We start from the raw sequence: 20,000 nt of genomic DNA, 5'->3' as shown, positions 1-20,000 counted from the left end.
AGGGTGTAACATAGTCAAATGTTCTATCAAACAGCTTCCTTGGCGGGGGTCTGCACTCTCTGAGTGCATTTCTAATTTAGTGTAAGTTAGGAATGCAGCCCAATGGACTGAGTAGGATGATTAATATGCATGTGTCCTGAAGGCGTTATATTCATCATCATAAATTATGCCAAAGCATTCCACGCACCCTGATTAAATAAAATCATTTTCCATGCACACACACACACGCCCACAACGTTGTTCAATTTTTCCCATGAGTTCCCACCGCGGTGGTATCATTCTTACAACTTTGCATAAATAATGGCCCGTTTTTGGTCTCTGGTTTCCATTTTATTTTCAAATGCATGCATGAAGCATACAGTAGCTCCTGATGGGTTTCTAATGACGCTGTGTGGATATGCGGGCGAACGGATGGATAGGATAGGGAACCTGATTCCCATCATCCAATGCAATTTAGCAGAGTGCCCCCTCTGGACTATGGGCTGGGTCCCCAGAGAGGGACATCGCTCTAATCGGGTAATAAATACCTGCTGCTCGCCCAGTGGCAACGACATGTGTGGAGCGAGATCCGGGAAGCGCTCCAGGAGAGCATGTGATGATGCGCTGTGCTGTGTCATATTTTGATATGTTTTGTTATGTTATGAGACTTAAGATTCATTTTGAAGAACGTTTTGTTGCTGCACGGTTGGAAGGGCTATTGTGGTCTTGGTCCTCGATATTTAAAGATCAACAATTAATTGTGATTCGTTTCTCAGCCCACATACATTAGTTAACAGGGCTATAAGTAATACCCTATGCCTAAATGTCTGAAAGTCGGTTTGTATAAGTGTAATGAAATGCTAAATGTAATGAAATGTTTACACTCTGCTAAGTGTAATAAAATGTTTTAGGTAATAGGGTTTTCAACTTTACGATGCCACCAACCTAGGACAATACTGTAGTGAGATGAGGAGAAAAGCTGGAGCTCACTGTCACTGCATTTTACAGTAATGGTGCACTCCTGTGTAAGATGGTGGCCAGAGTAGGTATTGCAACTATGCTGCTCATTGAAACTGTGCTGTCTACTCCCAAATTTCATCTTTTCATGAATATTTAATAAATAATGAGTTTCTGGAAATTCAAAATGGCGCAATGGCGAGGATCCCCTTTTTCATGTATGAAAATGTTCCCAGTCATTATGAATACTTTGAATTTGATGGTGGTCGTAAGTATTCATGAAAAAGGGAACATTTGTGAATGGGCAGCATGAATACTGGAAATAAATGACTAAAAATATCACACAGTGCACCTTTAAAATGTAACCACTTATCCGACTGTAGTACTACAACGCTTTTCACTCACGTAAAGCAGCATCCTCCTCATCCTCGCTCTTCATCTCGTTCATGTTGCTGTCCAGCCCTGGCAAGGCACTGTCGCCACGGGGTCCATCATAACCCTATACAAATGCACACATTAAAAAAATTAAGGATATTTGTAATGTAACTCGTACGTAGACACACACACGCATGCACACACGAACGTGCACACACGCACACACACACACACACACACACGAACGCGCACACACGCATACACACACACACACACACACACACACACACACACACACACCATTGGTCGAGGGATAAAATGAAAGGGACAGAGTGATGAGAAGGTACTGTAGGTGAGTTATATGGTACACTTCACATCAGCCATTATTGCAAAAAAGAAAATAGTAAAGGAACCCTTGTGTAGGCTATATATTATTTCCTTCACATTCATACATTTTCCTTAAGTTTGAATATTGTAAAATGTGGAGCTGTGAAAAAATATGTGCATATGTTTGTAAGAATGAAAGGATAATGTAAGAAAAGTTTACTTTGCACCAATTTGCAGATGTTTATAACAAACAAATCCCATGAAAGTAGTTATGAATGGTTATGAATAGTTATGATTCATGATCACTTTTTGCAGTTCCATGTCATTGGCAAGTATCTAATGTCAATGTCATTGTCAATATGTGCGGTATATTAACAGGTATTATTATATGGTTGTGACGTCATCTGTCGAATGCTCCATTCATTTCAACGGGGCTCCCCAACGTTCGGACGTCTGTTATTTTTCGATAACGGACGGGTTGGTCTATAACAGACCGCTGTCAATGGCAACAAGACTTTTCACTGCTAAAGCGACTTTTCGACAAGACTCTAATCAGCTGCTGTGATAGACAGCACCCGTTGTCCTGGCTACCGCTGTCAATGGCAACAAGACGTTCACTGCTAAAGCCACTGGCTTGTATACAAGTCAGTGGCTAAAGCGAATGTTTCATACCACTCCGCAGGGGGTCCGGTAGGCCTACGTCTTTTGTCACTCTAATCAGCTGCTGTGATAGACAACACCTGTCCTGGCTAGCCTACCTAGCTGTTGCCTAGCGGTGTTCCACAACGGCTCTGTTTTGTTTTGCGCAGCAACAATCTTAACATTAAATAGGTCTAAAGAAATGTCCCCGCATGTGTAAATCATTTAAGTATATCCATATAATAAGCGGGTTAACTTTCGGCGAGTCGGTCGCTTTGTGGAATAGCAGCACTTCAGAGAGAACAAGACCCCTCCGCTCCGCGTCGGGGTCTAAAGATTCTCTCTGTCGTGCTGCTATTCCACGGTAGCGACCTTCTCGCCGAACGTTAACCCTTACTTAAAAGGTATTTACTTCATTTCCTAACATATTAGAAGCTGTAGAGTTATAACATACTGTAACACACATACAGAACAGAACAGAAAGGGTACATATTCAATTAGTGTCCAAGTTGTAGGGCTATTATGTAGTTCAGTGTTTCCCAACCAGGGGTACGTGTACCACTAGGGGTACGCGAGCACGCTGCTAGGGGGTACATGGAAAAATGTCATTTTAACAATTGCATGGAGCATAGTCACACTGCAATAGAAAAAGGGATGTAAAACACGAGTTAGAGGGTACTCATGGCATAATGAAAAGGCTTAGGGGGTACACGAGACAAAAAAGGTTGGGAAACACTGATGTAGTTAATAGTTAAGTGAAACACAATGGTAAAAACAAAAATAACAGAAACAGGTGCATTTCTCTTTTTTTATTGAGTTATTCCTTTGTGTGTATAGAGTGTGTGAATCGACCGGGGGGGTATCCTAAGAAGCTGGTTAAGTAGTAACCAGGTTAAGTTTAACCTTGAGGCAGAGGTAAAACATCTAATAGAAGAGTCTGGAGTCCTCAACTAAATTATGCCAGCAAATATCCATTAGTTATCTTACAGGAAGTGGTAAATCTGCTAACTCTGGTATATCACTCAACCATGTTCTTAGTACAGTATACCCCCCTGGGGCCTCTACTACAAAGCTCAAGTTAAGTTAAGAGGTAAATCATCTAATAGAAGAGCCAGGTTCTTCTATTAGATGATTTACCTCTTAACTTAACCTGGTTTACTCCTGAACCAGCTTTGTAGTATAGGCCTCTGTGCATATCTTTGCCTTACAGATTACAGTGGTGCAGGTGAAGCTGTCAGGTCAGGTCTGTGGTTATAGTATTCAAATGACAGTTTGTTTCCAATCTATTTTAACGGTCAAGTTATACAAATAGGGCTGTAACTAAGATGAATCTAGAAATGTTATGTTTACAATAATGTAGTCATTCTTCTATTTTTTACTACCTCGGTTTGTTTGTTTCTATTTAGAAATTATCACTCTGAACCAAGAAGGAAATGGAACGTCACCTGGAGGGGTCGTGGTTGGGTCAGCTGTGTGGCTGACCTTGCTTGGATGTGACTCACCTTTGTGCGTATTGTCAACAGTTCACTGCTTATGCCACCAGGCGGCTATGCATAAGAGTCCCAAGCAAGGAGTGGTGGGAGAAAGCACCGTAGTCTTGCTTGGATTCACACTTGTGAGGTGGCTAGAAAACTTTAAGAGTGATGAAAAGGCAGTCATGCGCAAAAGGGCACAAGCAGAATACAGTCCGATGAATGGCTATTATTTATCAACGTAACAAGTTATCTGTGATGCATTCCACCTCTGTCAGTCATCAGTGATGCTTCCTCTTGGATTCCTCTAGGATTAGTTTTAGGTAGCCTAGTTGACATGATGGTACTTCATTCCAATCTATTCTTAATGGGTTAATGAAGTCCATGTAAATTTAACCTGGAAACATGGCAATTGTGTAAATCATTTAAGCATTTTAAGCATTACAATTAAAATAATAGTAATATTTAATATTTTACGTGACTGTTATTAAATTGATTTTTATGAGATCATTTTAATGACTGAACTTACATCTCTGGTTGTTTCCCTGAGAGGAGTGCCAACAGCCATCATTTTGGCATCCGTGCGTGAGTGTGTACTTACATTTTCGGCAGTCCAGTGTCAGAATACTTGTGTAAGGGTGAACATACATGTATGTGACAGGAGAATGTATGTATGTGAGCAGGCCAAAAGACAGGGCTGAAGTTTTTGAATGGCCCCTCAAACACACACAGACACACAGACACACACACACAAACACACCTTTACGTAGAAGATCCTGTCGATGCAGTGGTCTTCCCTCTTCATGGACAGCCAGCGTTCACAAAGGAATATGAAGTCTTCCTCCGTGTCCGTGTCGATGATTTCCACGTCCTCTAGGTACCATTCTGGGCTCATCAGGCTATTATCATGGCGGATGCGGATCTTGTACACCTGGCCAAGGTCCACAGCCTCCAAGTTAAACTCATCCAGCTGAAATAGTAAAGGGCATCATCAGTACTGTACAAAGCTCTGGGCAGGACCATCACAGTATTTGCACATTCTCAATTTTTGGGGCAATTTTGACTGTCACTGTCACACTGCACTTTGGCAGAGATGAAATATTTCAAACATAATCCAGATTACAATACATACAACATAATGTACTTATACACATTATAATTATGTAAGTGTGGACTAAGTAATTCCTGGAAAGAGAGATCAATGTATTAAAAATCATCTATCAATAATGTACCGGTATATCGTTGAAAAAGAACTGAAACCATTAGAAGGGTACAGTCACTACAGTCAACTTGAAACGCTTAAATTACTTTTGAATAATTGAATAAAATGCAGTGTAGTAAGGGAGGGCACCAAGCCCACGCTGGCCAATGCATTTTTAAAGTGCCATTGGGACCATTGCAAAGGTTAACAACAGGCATGACCTTTGTTGCACTGAGGTAACTTCAGCCCTGGTGTGTTATGTAACCCTCATTAGACAGTATATATACAGTATAATGGTATTAAGAAAACCCAAGAATCTGAAAAATAATACCACCATCGGAAAATGAAAAACAAACCTCCACACGTACAGTACTCAATTCAGTTATGTTTTCTATCTAGTTGAGCCCAAAGTTTTCTATCTAGTTGAACCCAAAGCCTTGCCTGAGGAAGATCCCTCTGTTGGATCGAAACGTTGCCATATGTTTAAATGAAATAAAGTATTTTTGGAGTTAATACACAGTGTGCAGACCGCTTCATCACACTAACAAACTGGATAGAGAAATTAAAAGTCCTGCTAAATATTTCTGCTTGTGCTCGACACAGGTGATTTCACTTATTAGTTCATTCATAGGGGTGTGGTCATTAGGATCAGCTGATTCATTGAATTAACTGCAACTAATATTAGCTGAATTTTGGCAGTTTTTTTTTTTACTTGGGATGTCATCCTCTGGCTAGATTGAGAAATGTGTAAAAGCACCTGTGAAAAGGGTACATGCATGTAGTACACCGAATGAATGACATAAATACACAACAGGATTTTAAATCTTGCTCCAGTGGATGCAAGTGCAACACGTTCTGACGGTGTGTTTCTGATGTGATGCCAGCCTCGTTGGTTGTCTTACCGAGCCTCTCTCAAACTTGTTGCTGTTGGTGTTGGAGGTACTGAGTTGCCGTTCTCCGGTGTCCCCCAGATCCCCATAGATGGTGAGGAAGACGTTAGCGTCCGTCCCCGCCCCGTACACGTCACCCGTCCTCACCACCACTCGATAGGTGTGGACTGCAGGGCACCCACCAATAACACGCAAACACAGTCAGACAAAAAAAAATCATATGAATTAATTATATTATATCATATTATATTATATTATATTATATTATATTATATTATATTATTTTTTTATTTTCTTTATTAAAAACTTAAAAAACATCTTGCAATCATAAATCATTGAAGAAGAACTGAAACTAGTAGAAGGATACAGCCACAACAATCAACTTGAAACGTTATTTTTGAACAATTGATTAAAATCTTCAGATCTACGCCAAATCTTATGGATAGCAAGGTCAGGCTCCTACACGCTAGCCTGACAAGTCAGACCATTCATTTTGAATTACTTTGTAATTCACGAATGGTCTGATTATGCTTCTCTGGGGAGGGTTTTCAGTTGACACCAGACAGGCGGTGTTTCCAGCCAATAAGTGAACGCGCTTGGGAGCATAATAATATATGTCATGAACGTCAACTGTCAGCGATTGGTCAGAGCTCATTTCAAACCAGAGCTGAGCTCACTCCTGTCACCCAAGTGCTCTGGGCATTAATTTCAAATGTTGTCTGGTAAAACCAGGCTAACTACACGCACCCTCGAGAGCGTCTTCGATCTCGATCTCGGTGACCCTGAGCGTGCCGTCTTTGGCCAGCTTCTCTGTGATGACGTCAGCGGGTACCAGCTCCCGGATGATCTCCCCGTCCTCCTCCGAGGTGGCCAGCCACGCATCGTAATAAAATATGGTCGTCTCTGAACCCTACATGCACACACATGGGCACACAGACACGCATGCAAACACACACACACACACACACACACACACACACACACACACACACACACACACACACACACACACACACACACACACACACACACACACACACTGGTGAAGTGCATGTTTGTCTCTATAATGTTGTGTAGTGCACGTGTTGTATAGTGTCTTTGTACACTGTGGTATTGCATAGTCAAGTGCATGTTTGGCTCTGTGCTGTTACGTACAGTGCATTTGAAGGGTTTCATTGCAAAACAGTGTATCCACCATTTTTGACTTTTGCATTTTATTATTGGAAATGGCTGTTCAGAGGTCCTACCACCTTTGTGTGAGTTCTTGCCATTCAAATATTTTGGCTTCACTGTGTTGTGTAGTTCACGTTTGGTTCCATGGTGTTGTGTACATGTGTGTTTGGTTCTTTTGTGTTGTCTAGTTCATGTTTGGTTTGTGTAGTGTGTGTGTATAGTGCATGTTTGGGTCTTTGATGTAGATTCTTTAATCAATTGGCCATCGGTCACGATTGGCCGATATTGCCTTAAAAAGCAACCTCAACAAACCGCAGTTCAAAAAGCAGATAACAAGATATTAAATTCCTCGTGCAACTTTTTTGTTTTGCACTTACATGTAATTGCTATCAACAGTCAGTCTAGTTTTTAGTCGCTACGCTACACCTACACCTACAGATGAGGGAGAGAGTGGTAGAGAGTGGACGGTGACTGAGAGGTGCCTGTTGATTTCAAGTGATACGTTTTTAGGACTTCAGGACTGCTTTGAAACCACAGACTGGGACATTTTCAAAACAACTGCCACCCACAGCAATCACATTGACATTGAGGAGTACACAGACACCGTGACCTCCTACATCACAAAATGCATCGATGATGTTACAGAAATAAAACACATCACTACCAGGGCCAACCAGAAGCCATGGTTCACAGGAGACGTTCACCGACTGCTGAGGGCCAGAGACAAAGCCTTCAGAGCAGGAGACGTAGCTGGCCTAAAGACAGCAAGGGCTAACCTGTCCCAGGGCATCAGGAAAGCAAAAAAGGAATACTCAGACAAAATAACAACACACTTCAAAGACAGCAGAGATGCACAGAGCCTGTGGCAGGGCATACAGGCCATCACGGACTATAAGCCTGCACCACGAAGCTGTGACAACAACACCTCTCTGCTAAACGACCTGAACAGTTTCTTTGCCCGCTTTGAAGCACAAAATGACACTCACCCACAGAAAACTCCCCCTCCCCCCATGATCAACCCCTTTACCTGTCCTCTGCCAGTGTTAAGAGGACACTGGCCACCATCAACCCACGCAAAGCAGCTGGCCCAGACAACATACCAGGCCGAGTGTTGAAGGATTGTGCAGAAGAGCTGAAGGATGTCTTCACAGACATCTTTAACATCTCTCTGGAGCAAGCAGTCATCCCATCACTTTTCAAAGCTGCTACCATCATACCTGTGCCGAAGAAATCATCACCATCATGCTTCAATGACTACCGTCCTGTAGCACTGACGCCCATAATCATGAAGTGCTTCGAACGGCTAGTCCTGTCACACATCAAAGCCACCCTACCCCCCACCCTAGACCCCTACCAGTTCGCATACCGAGCCAAGCGATCCACGGAGGATGCAATTTGCTCTGCCCTCCATCCAGCCCTCACCCACTTGGACAATAAAGACTCATATGTGAGAATGCTGTTCATTGACTTCAGTTCAGCATTCAATACCATAATACCACAACAACTCATCAGAAAACTGGACAAACTAGGTTTCAGCACCTCCCTCTGCAACTGGCTGCTGGACTTCCTGATGCAAAGACCACAAGCAGTACGGGTAGGGAACAACACCTCGAGCACCCTGACCCTGAGCACGGGGGCTCCGCAAGGTTGTGTTCTCAGCCCCCTGCTGTTCACGCTGCTGACACACGACTGCACAACGACCCACAGCACTAACCATCTAGTGAAGTTTGCGGATGATACAACACTGGTGGGCCTCATCACCAAGGGCGATGAGACTCACTACAGAGAAGAAGTAGACCTGCTGGCCAGATGGTGCAAAGACGACAACAACCTCCTGCTGAATGTCAACAAGACCAAGGAGATTGTTGTCAACTTCCAAAGGGTCCAAAAACAACTGCCACCACTGACCATCGACGGCGATGCTGTGGAGAGAGTGAGCAGCACCAAGTTCCTTGGAGTGCACATCAGCGACGACCTCTCTTGGACCACCAACACTACATCACTGGCGAAGAAGGCCCATCAGCGTCTCTACTTCCTGCGCAAACTAAAGAAGGCAAGTGCTACACCCTCCATCATGACAACATTCTACAGAGGAACCATAGAGAGCGTCGTGTCCAACTGCATCACAGTGTGGGGAGGAAGCTGCACGGAGAAAAACAGGAAGACACTCCAGCGTGTTGTGAACACAGCGAAGAAGATCATTGGAGTACCACTCCCCTCCCTGCAGGACATTTACACCACACGCCTCACCCGGAAAGCACTGATGATCATCAAAGACACAAGCCACCCTGCACACAAACTGTTCAGCCTCCTGCCCTCTGGAAAGAGGTACAGGCGCCTCCGTTCCCGTACCACCAGGCTGGCGAGCAGCACAATGCACCAAGCGATCAAGATGCTGAACACTCAACCCACTCTCCCTCCACTGTCAGCCTCTAGCCAGCAAGGTCACTGACAACCCCCCCCCCCATCCCCCACCACCATATCTGCGACTGAACATTCCACCTGCACTACTATACTTGTGACTGAACTTTCAACCTGCACTAACTCAAAACATGCACACACACACACACACACACACACACACACACACACACACACACACACACACACACACACACACACAAGCACACTGCACTTTCTGCACTAAACCCAAACATACACACACTGACACACACACACACACACACACACACACACACACACACACACAGACACACGAACATACACACAAGACGCACACCGCACCTTCTACCTGCACTAAACACATACACACACATACACACACACACACACACACACACACACACACACACACACACACACACACACACACACACACACACACACACACACACACACACTGCTGCTGGTGTACTTGACAGACCTTTTTTAATATTTATTTTCTTCAAAATGCTACTATTACCATGTCAGAACGCTATAAAGGACTTTTTTTAGGAAAAGCACAAAAGCACAACAAATACCTCTTAATGTATGTCCTCTACAAGTCTTCTGTTGTCCAGTCTTGCACTTTAAATGTCTGTATGAGCACTGTCTATGTCCATACTGTCTTAAGTCCATGTATAAGTACTGTCTATGTCTATACTGTCTATGTCCTTACCTAGATTAGTCTATGTCTGTATGGGAAAGCAAGAAATGTAATTTCAAATTCTTTGTATGACCAGTGCATGTAAAGAAATTGACAATAAAACCTACTTGACTTGACTTTTAATTTTGTGTATGAAGGCTATCAAAATGTGAGTTTCTAATGTTTCAGTTTCAGCTCAATCTTAAATAGGCTAGTTTATGCAACCATTATTTTCATATTATATATTGCATAACACTATAGCTATGTATAACCAACATTTCTCGTTAACATGAATAGAAGGTGAATAATCTAAATTCCAAACTATTTAATTGTACCCTGCACAGAGTAATAGCACACAATATTGGCCAATTGCCTTCAATGCTCCTTCAGCACAATGTCTAGACGGCATTGATAATATCATCAGCCAGAATGACCCGGCCAATGTTCAGGATGCTTATCTACAGAAACCACCTGCTTGTAAAGGGAAGGGGTTGGTTGCAGCATGGCCAATAACTACAACAACACCCAAGCAAGCAACAATCCGAGTATCTTCTGATGAATTACCCTAAAACAATGTTTCTCAACCTTTTTTTAGGTGAGGCATCCTTTCAATTCATGAAAAATTTCAAGGCACCCCAAACCAACAAGCCGTAAAATGGCATCGCATCCGATACCACACAAGCTCAGAAAAGTAACACATTTGGAGACGTCACACAACCTACATTCGAAGTTGCAGCTGACTGGGGCGACCTATATTTATTTTATTTTATAATTGTGCGTAAATGGCAGATGAAAGATTCCACTGACTAACGTTACCTTATCAATTTAGACAAATATGTACTATATTACATAATTTATTTATCAGCAGCGCTTCCCGGCACCCCTGTTCAGAAACACTGCCCTAAAAGACCCCAATCGCAAATGCAAAAGCTCATGGATGATGATAACACTGGATGTGTGGTGTTTTACACGTACTATTCCCCTTGCACACAACTGGGGAATAACACTGCATTACACCGTAGCTATATAACCAACAATTCTCGTTAACATGAGAGTGTCTTAATTCAAAACTATTTAATTCCGATCTCTTTATTCGGAATTAAAAACATAATGTAAACGTGGGAATTGTACCCTTTACAGAATTATAGCACACAATATTAGGCCAAAATTGGTCCACCTGTTCAAAAGTTATCATGTGAACTAAAAACTTTGGCAGAGGGTACACACACACACACACACACACACACACACACACACACACTCACACGCACACACACACACACACACACACTCACACACACACACTCACACACAGTTTGTTTCTTTTCGAGGACCAATAATTATTGAGAAAACAATACAGCGCCCCAAACAATGTTAAAGAAGCAATAATGGACACGGGTCATGGTCCAATTGTTCAGGAGTTTGTAGATTGGTGCGAGCAGTCCTTTCTACATCCGAATATTTCTAAAACAAAAAACATGTATGTGGACTTTAGGAGACACACCACTGATAAAGAACCAATTACCATAAAAGGTCAGGTAGTGGAATGTGTTGACAATTATAAATATCTCGGGACCACAATCGACAGTAAACTCACCTTTGTGGCACACTGTGAATCTGGGTATAAAAAGGCGAACCAGCGCCTACATTGCCTAAGGAAGCTGTCATCCTTTCACATAGATAAAAAGCTGCTAACCATGTTTTACAGATGTTTTATTGAGTCAATTCTGTCTTTTAGCCTTGTGTCATGGTTCAGCAACCTACCCCTCAAAAACAGAAATTCCCTGAATCAGATTGTGAAGTGGGCTGGTAAGTTAATTGGAGAATCATAGCTCAACATGGAGTCTCTCTACAGTAGGCAGTTGCAGAGACTGGCGGGGTCTATCTTAAATGACACATCCCACCCACTATATGGTGAATTTCAGCCTCTCCCCTCAGGTCGTAGGTTCCTAATGCCAGCCTGCAAAACTAAGAGGTATGGATGCAGTTTTATCCCTTCTGCTATTAAAACACTGAGTCCTACATTCTAAGGTTTTCCCCCTGTGATTTTATACTGTACATATATACAGTGCCCTCCATAATTATTGGCACCCCTGGTTGAGATGTGTTAAAAGCCTTAAAATAAATTCAGTGTTTATTGCAGAAGAATACTGTCACACTGAAAATTGTAGAAAAATGTAGCCTTCAACTCAAATGAATTGTAAGAAAATAAAAAAATCCCTGACTAAAAAATAATTATTTTTCATTAAATCACCTGTTCCACAATTATTGGCACCCTTAACAATTCCCAGGAAATAAATATAATTGAAGCATTTCTGTCATTTCTACAGTAGTTTACAAAGTTTACCAGAGTATGTAGGAACATTTAATTAGTAATTCATCACTTCCTGTTTCCCTGGGGTATAAATATGACGAGACACCGAGGCCATTTCTCTTATCCACTCTTAAACATGGGAAAGACAAAGGAACACAGCATACAAGTGAGGCAGATGTGCGTCGACCTGCACAGGTCAGGCAGAGGCTACAAGAAGATTGCCACTCAACTGCAGCTGCCCATATCCACTGTGAGAGGAATAATTAAGAAGTTCAAAACAACTGGAACAGTGGTAAATAAGCCTGGACGAGGACCCAAGTTTATTTTGCCACCATGCACAGTGATGAGGATGGTAAGAGAAATCAAAATATCTCCAAAGCTCACTGTTACAGAATTACAACAAATGGTAGCATCCTGGGGTCACAAAGTCTCCAAATCAACCATCAGGCGCTGTCTACACGCCAACAAGCTGTTTGGGAGGCATGCACGGAGAAAACTTTTCCTCACTCACAATCATAAACGCAAGCGTCTGGAGTTCGCCAAGCGGTATTGGGGCTTCAACTGGGACCGTGTGCTTTGGTCAGATGAGACCAAGATTGAGCTTTTTGGCAACAAACACTCTAAGTGGGTCTGGCGTACCACGAAAGATGCGCATGCTGAAAAGCACCTCATACCCACTGTGAAGTATGGGGGTGGGTCAGTGATGCTGTGGGGCTGTTTCGCTTCCAAAGGCCCTGGGAACCTTGTTAGGGTGCATGGCATCATGAATGCTTTGAAATACCAGGACATTTTAAATCAAAATCTGTTGCCCTCTGCCCGAAAGCTGAAGCTGGGTCGTCACTGGGTCTTTCAGCAAGACAATGACCCTAAACATATGGCCAAATCTACACAGAAATGGTTCACCAGACACAAAATCAAGCTCCTCCCATGGCCATCTCAGTCCCCTGACCTCAACCCCATTGAGAACCTGTGGGGTGAGCTGAAGAGGAGAGTACAGAGGAGAGGACCCAGGTCTCTGGATGATTTAGAGAGATTCTGCAAAGAGGAATGGCTGAAGATCCCTCTTTCTGTCTTTTCCCATCTTGTGAAACATTATAGGAGAAGATTAGGTGCTGTTTTGTTGGCAAAAGGGGGTTGTACAAAATATTAACACCAGGGGTGCTAATAATTGTGACACACATTATTTGATGTCAAATAATTATTTCTTTATGTGGGATTTTTTCCCCACTGAATAAATGCACTTGTATTGAAGGTTGGATTTTTCTCTTTTTTTCCATTAAGGTCCCATATTATTTAGAAAAATAAATAAATAATTGGAAGCTAAAAAACACATCTCAACCAGGGGTGCCAATAATTATGGAGGGCACTGTATTTATTTAATTTTTTTTTTTTTTTCTCTTCTTCATATCCTTGTTTGGAGCACTTGCCTGCTTGTCATGTTTTTGTTTTTGTTGTCCTTGTTTTGTTTTGTTATTGTCCTTTGTCACTGTCCAGTACTGGGCTGTTGGCGTAAGTTTTTTGTGTGTCAGTACTGTGTTGTCTGTGTAAGCTTTTGCTACTACCTTTGCCTGCAACCAAATCTACCTTCGGGTACAAATAAAGTTACCTTACCTTACCTTACCATACCCTTAATGTGTCTTTTACATAAGTACCAAAATGATAGTGGTCTACAACCTCTTCAAGGATACAAGTGGCATCTCCTTCTCCATATATGTAACTGCCTATAACTGCAGAAAGTGAGCAATTGGGAGGGAAAGTGGAAAACAGCGATCCTAGCGGTTACGTTCCAAACACCAGGGCGATCCTATTGAAACTCCCATAGACGAGTTTTTAAAAAAATCCCACAAAGATATGACTAGGAACTATAACACCAGACACATTTTTCAGCGTACACAATAGGATGAACTACTACCTGTGAAAATCTTAAGTCATTTTTTGCCCTTTTAAGAAAAATAGAAATTGTGCCAATCTGGTCGGAAACGGACTACAGCTCCCAGCATGCTGTGCTTCGCGCCTCGTTGACAACACAGAGAAACAAATGAACGCGAATGAACGCAAGTGCTTCGCATATCTTCACATTCTTGTTATCCTGTGAGTTCCACATTGTCTTCTTATTAAACATATATACACGCGATTATTTTGGTTTGGTTTTAACTTCTCTAGTAGATAGGCTTCTGTGGTGACGAGTAACCACCTCTCTGGCTCATGTTTGGCTATGCTAATTTGGCTATGCTAATTACATGGAGTAAACACGTCACACATGCCAGTCAGTGTAGTTCTGTATTAGCTTTTTAAAGAATATTAAAATCAGTTCAGATCAGTGAAAAACCGAACATTTTACCACCTGATTCGATAAAACGGGCCAACTTGCCTATAATATGACTGCCACTACTTCTACTTCGTCGTCAGGGCCGAGATGTAATTTTTCAAAGAAAAAACCCATTCATTTGTTGCAGGGGCTTGGAACGTTGCCAGCAGGGGGCGATGAGATTACTTTCCCTCCCAATACTTAGCTAGCTGCTTTGCTTTTTTCTTATTTAGGCCGGCTATTTGCAGTCCTCTCTATCTCTCTCTCTCTCACACACACACACACACACACACACACACACACACACACACACACACACACACACACACACACACACACACACACACACACACACACACACACACACACACACGGATGCAAGCACCTCTAAGGCAGAGACATAATGATTACAGTTTTTCTCAATTACTTTAACACATTTTTTTAAACTGACTCACACAAAGTCATCATGACCACTATTTCAGTAAAGCAAAAGGCACATTGTGCATATGTGTTAACGCATTCTCTTTGACTTGACACATTTTCCATTCATATAATGCATTTTTTGCTGAACAGTTGACGCATGTGCCATTTAAGTAATATACATTTCATTGTTTAAGCTCTGATAGCCATACAGACAAAATCTTTTCCTGACACAACACAATTTTTTGACCTCGGTTACATACAGTGTTGTATGAGATATTCTCTCTATTCTATACAATAGATTATCTACACTATTACTCTACAGTACAGGTTATAGCTTCTGATACTCAGGTCAAGGCCTGGCTTGGCTCAGTTGTTGGGTAAGAGATGTTGTTAACTGTTGTTCATGGTTTTGAGTTTTGCTGAATCATAGCACCGTCTTAACCTTTCTTTGGAACTGGGAGGGATTAGCACAGTCTTCTCTTTTCTTTGGAACTGGTTAGGTCTTCCCTCCCCTTTGTGCAACTTGCGTTAGGACATCAAATTCATATTTCTTCATCCTTCAGCTATAAATGCTCTGGACTCTCACTCTCTCAAACAGGCTCCAGATCCTCAGCTCTGCAGGCAGGTGGCGTGGAAGCGAGCCATACGAGCAACAAAGAACATTTCTGACTGGAGACAGGTGAGTGGAGAATAAATGCTGGATAGTTAATTAAGGGGCGTTCCAAATTTTCTGTGCGCTGAAATTCCACCGAATGACGGCAGAGCGGAGAATGAGATGCAGCTGGTTTAATAGGCGTGCCTTTCTTTTCGCACCGAATTTGTGTGTGTGTGTGTGTGTGTGTGTGTGTGTGTGTGTGTGTGTGTGTGTGTGTGTGTGTGTGTGTGTGTGTGTGTGTGTGTGTGAGTGTGTGTGTGTGTGAGTGTGTGTGAGAGACTGTGGGGTATGTGCAGTGATGGGATATGTGCAGGTAGGCAGGTTGCTAAACTTTCTGGCTTTGTAAGTATGCTGCCAGTAGGCTACTACTGATTCCAGTGCAGACTCTCTCTCAGGCACTACATCTACTATTTTATTTGGAGGGGGGATGTTATATCCTTATTTCATAGGACAGTTTGAGATGGTGACAGGAAGCGAATGGGAGAGAGAGATGGGGGCGGATCGGGAAATGACCCCGGGCCGGAATCGAACCCGAGTCCCCGGCTTGACAGTGCAGTGCCCTTCCGTTTCAGCTACAGCAAGGCCAGACATGGCATCTGTAGGCAATGACAACCATATGCTCCCAGTTAAAGACAACTATTAATTACACTCTCTCTCAGGCACAGTATCTCCAAGCCAGAGCAGCCACTGCAGTCAACCAATCAGACTCCGACTGTCCAGCTACCTGAACTGAACCATGGTGAGTCTCTTTACTGCTTTTTCTCGCTTTGGACCAACTAGAACAATTTGCAATGGAGAATTTGACCAGGTGTTCTCCCACATGCAAAATGTCAACTGTATATTCTTTAAATTTATTTTCCAGATTTTCTTTTTTATATGAACATATTTATTTATGTTTATTTTTATATTTTATATTCTGTTACTCCAAAACTACACATGGATCATGTCTTGATAAGACATGAAACCAAGAACATCAGCAAGGGATCAAATACTTGTACTGTACAACTGTATGGCTGGTTAATTATCTCTATGTATCTATGTTTGTAAGGATGGAATTTTAATGTAGTATTTCAAAAGCCCTTCTGGGGAATGGCATTTTCTAGGCTATAAATGCTATGATGCTTTCTGTTGGGAGTCTACATGGTATGCTGCCCTACCATTTCAGAACGCAGTATCTTGAAAATGGTCGAAAATGAGTTTAGATCGGAAATTGGCTTTAAAATACCTTCTTCTTCTTGTGTTAAAAAAATTTGGTCCAACTTTGTCCCGTTTCAGAAAAAACACTAAAAAAACGATTATACTGCGCTTTTTTGTTTTAAAGGGACACTGTGCAGGAAATGGTCAAAAAAGGTACTGAAACTATGCTGCTCATTGAAACTGGGCTGCCTATTACGAAATTTGATCTTTACATGAAAGTTTACTAAGTAATAAACAAATATTTCCTACTATGGTCCAAGTACAGTCATTTTTGCAGCTAAAAATTGCTATTTTTGGACATTCAAAATGGCGGACCATGGATAAGATCCCCCTTTTCATGTATCAAAAGTGCAATTTTTCCAAAAAAAGGTAACATTAGTGAATGGTCAGCATGAATTCTGGAAATAAGCAACTAAAAATCTCACACAGTGTCCCTATAAGTGGTTATGTCATACTAGCCAAGAACGCAGTATATCACGCAATATACTACACTTCTCCATTCTCCATCCGTGGTTTTGGTGTAGACAGTAATACCACAGAACAGAACGCAACATATTGATTTTTCAGCTAAAAAGTAATGAGAATGTTGTTTTTTCTTGCATGCATAAATTTCCACCATAAAAAAGTATTTAAGTATATAAGTGTCATCACCACTTTATTTCCAACACAGTTGCGTGGCCAGAAAGGAAACTTTAAAGCCTTTTTTAACCAGTACGGAATTATACTGCATTCTGAAATTGTAGGGCAGTTTACTAAATATAGTATATCATCAAATAAACCATACAGTTACCTAACCAACCAACTAACCAACTAACTAACTGACTAACTGTGCAGGTGAATGCAGGCATGCTGGGCGGATTAGTCCTCTTCACTGTGCTCATCGCAGGAAGCCAAGCCAAGGACTTCTTTGACCCCAAAGACCTGTCTGGTGTCATCAACAAACTTCGAAAGTAAGCGTGTCAGCATACAATGCAAAGACAAGTGCTGGGACCAAAAGGGATGTTCATTTCTGCACAATGTCTGCCATAAAATGATACTGAAAATTACATGAACTTAAACATTTGGTGTGTGTGTGTGTGTGTGTGTGTGTGTGTGTGTGTGTGTGTGTGTGTGTGTGTGTGTGTGTGTGTGTGTGTGTGTGTGTGTGTGTGTGTGTGTGTGTGTGTGTGTGTGTGTGCGTGTGCGCATTCGTGCATGGGTGAGTGCGTGTACATGTTAACCCCTTCTCTTTTCCTTTCTTGTAGAAAATATACACCTGAGAAGGGAAAACAGTTTGCCATTGCCTTCAATGCTCCTTCAGCACTATGTCTAGACGGCATTGATAATATCATCAACCAGAATGACCCGGCCGATGTTCAGAAAGCTTATCTACAGACCCTGCCTGTCTATAAAGGGAAGAGGTTGGTTGCAGCACGGCCAATAACCACAACACCCCAGCGACACTCTGAGTATCTTCTGATGGATTATCCTAATACACGCCAATCACCCATGAAAAAGCTCATGGATGACGATAACACAGGATGTGTGGTATTTTACACATATTATTCCCCTTGCACTCAAATCTGTCTTAACAAAGAAAACCCACATAATATCGTAGGGCCATTAATTGAACTCAGAGAGGGCCATAGGTTTGCCTTTGTTTTCACTGAAATATGGGAACTAGACAAAGACAAAGACATCTCCGCGGACTTTCAAAAAGTCATGAATCAAGTACCCCTTTATCGTTGTACTGCAAACGGCTGCACCAGATGCACAGATGAAAATCTTGCCAAGAAATGTGAGCCATAATGACTGCTTCTAAGCAGATTAGCTATGCTTCTGCAATTAGCTCATACAGTAGATGTCACATTTTGCCCTCTGCATGAAGTTCATGAAGTGTAATATGTGTTCATCTCTTGCCTCAGCTTACAGTACAAATAAAGATGAAGATGCAAAGCAAGACAAGTGGTGGATGTTTATTTTATCGTTGAAGCCTATTGTCATGTGCCTTCAAAGACATTATTATTATTTCAATAATAGTTACTGCAAACTCTGATAACATGGCCTTCGCAACATAGCATAATGACGTTATAAAGTTAGGAGGACACAGTGAAAGGTGATAAACCTGCTAGGACTAATAGACAGTAATACCAGGCTCTTCTACTGTATTACATGAATCCCAAAAAGTCATGCGACTGATCTATCGTGGCAAAATCGGGCCAAAAATTGCACAGTGTATGCCTGGCAATAAGTATTGAAAGTAGTTTTAAAAATACTTCTCAAGTACTGAAAGTAAAAGTGTAAGTACAAGTGATTTATAAACTGCTACTGAAGTAGGCCTACTGAAAATGCAAGTTAACACACTTAATGTGATCAGGGCTCTCAAGTCTGACACACTCATCTGAGCGAGTTCACACTCTCACACTCCACACATGGTATTTCACACTCTGAAGTTTTGATAATTTATCCAATCGGCGCACATTAATTCATCCAACCTATCCACAGACGCGTCAGAAATAGGTAACAGCGCTTCTGTGTTCAGACTAGCTACCACGCTATTCAGCCAATCAGAAAATAGATTGTTCGGTTGTCGGGCAGATCAGAGCAGTGGATCACAGTTTCATCCAATAGCACGCGCAGCAGAGTTCAGAGAGAACTGTAAAATTTACGAATTGCAAGTAGGCGAACTGGAGATGCAGCAGCCAGGACCATCAGGTGATAACTTCATACAGGTGAAAATATGAGACTTGTATTAGTTAGGCTACTGTTTTTACTCCTTATACCAATATTTCCAGCCTTGACAGGGACGTTAAAAGAGAGCAACAACGCTAGCTAGGCTATAACCCCAGCTGATTGTTTGATATTCATCCCTCCCAAACATGATTAAACGTGGAGACAAGAGGAGTGGGAGGTGGTCAAATATTAGACAGACTGGAGAGAATGGAGGAATGCAGAGGTAGTGGTAGAAGAGAGGGCAAGTAGGCTAAAGAAGTCAGGGGCAACCAATAGTGCTGGAGATATCATGG

The 20,000-nt window shown here is 42.0% G+C and overlaps 1 protein-coding gene across 1 annotated transcript in view; it reads right to left on the bottom strand.

The window, feature by feature from the left end:
* The window catches only part of LOC134458693 (lipoxygenase homology domain-containing protein 1-like), an 84,573-nt gene that overhangs the window by 11,503 nt on the left and 53,070 nt on the right, over window positions 1-20,000 (bottom strand). Inside the window, exons 33-36 of the mRNA XM_063211122.1 lie at window positions 6,588-6,750; window positions 5,853-6,007; window positions 4,510-4,719; window positions 1,342-1,435 (exon numbers count right to left, since the gene is read on the bottom strand). Coding sequence (XP_063067192.1) covers window positions 1,342-1,435; window positions 4,510-4,719; window positions 5,853-6,007; window positions 6,588-6,750 — 622 coding nt within the window. The remainder of the gene's footprint in view (window positions 1-1,341; window positions 1,436-4,509; window positions 4,720-5,852; window positions 6,008-6,587; window positions 6,751-20,000) is intronic.

This window comes from Engraulis encrasicolus, chromosome 11 (genome assembly GCF_034702125.1).
Source record: "Engraulis encrasicolus isolate BLACKSEA-1 chromosome 11, IST_EnEncr_1.0, whole genome shotgun sequence".
In the NCBI taxonomy this organism is placed as follows: domain Eukaryota; kingdom Metazoa; phylum Chordata; class Actinopteri; order Clupeiformes; family Engraulidae; genus Engraulis; species Engraulis encrasicolus.
The sequence above is the reverse complement of the archived record's forward strand: the minus strand, read 5'-3'. Positions and strand labels throughout refer to the sequence as shown.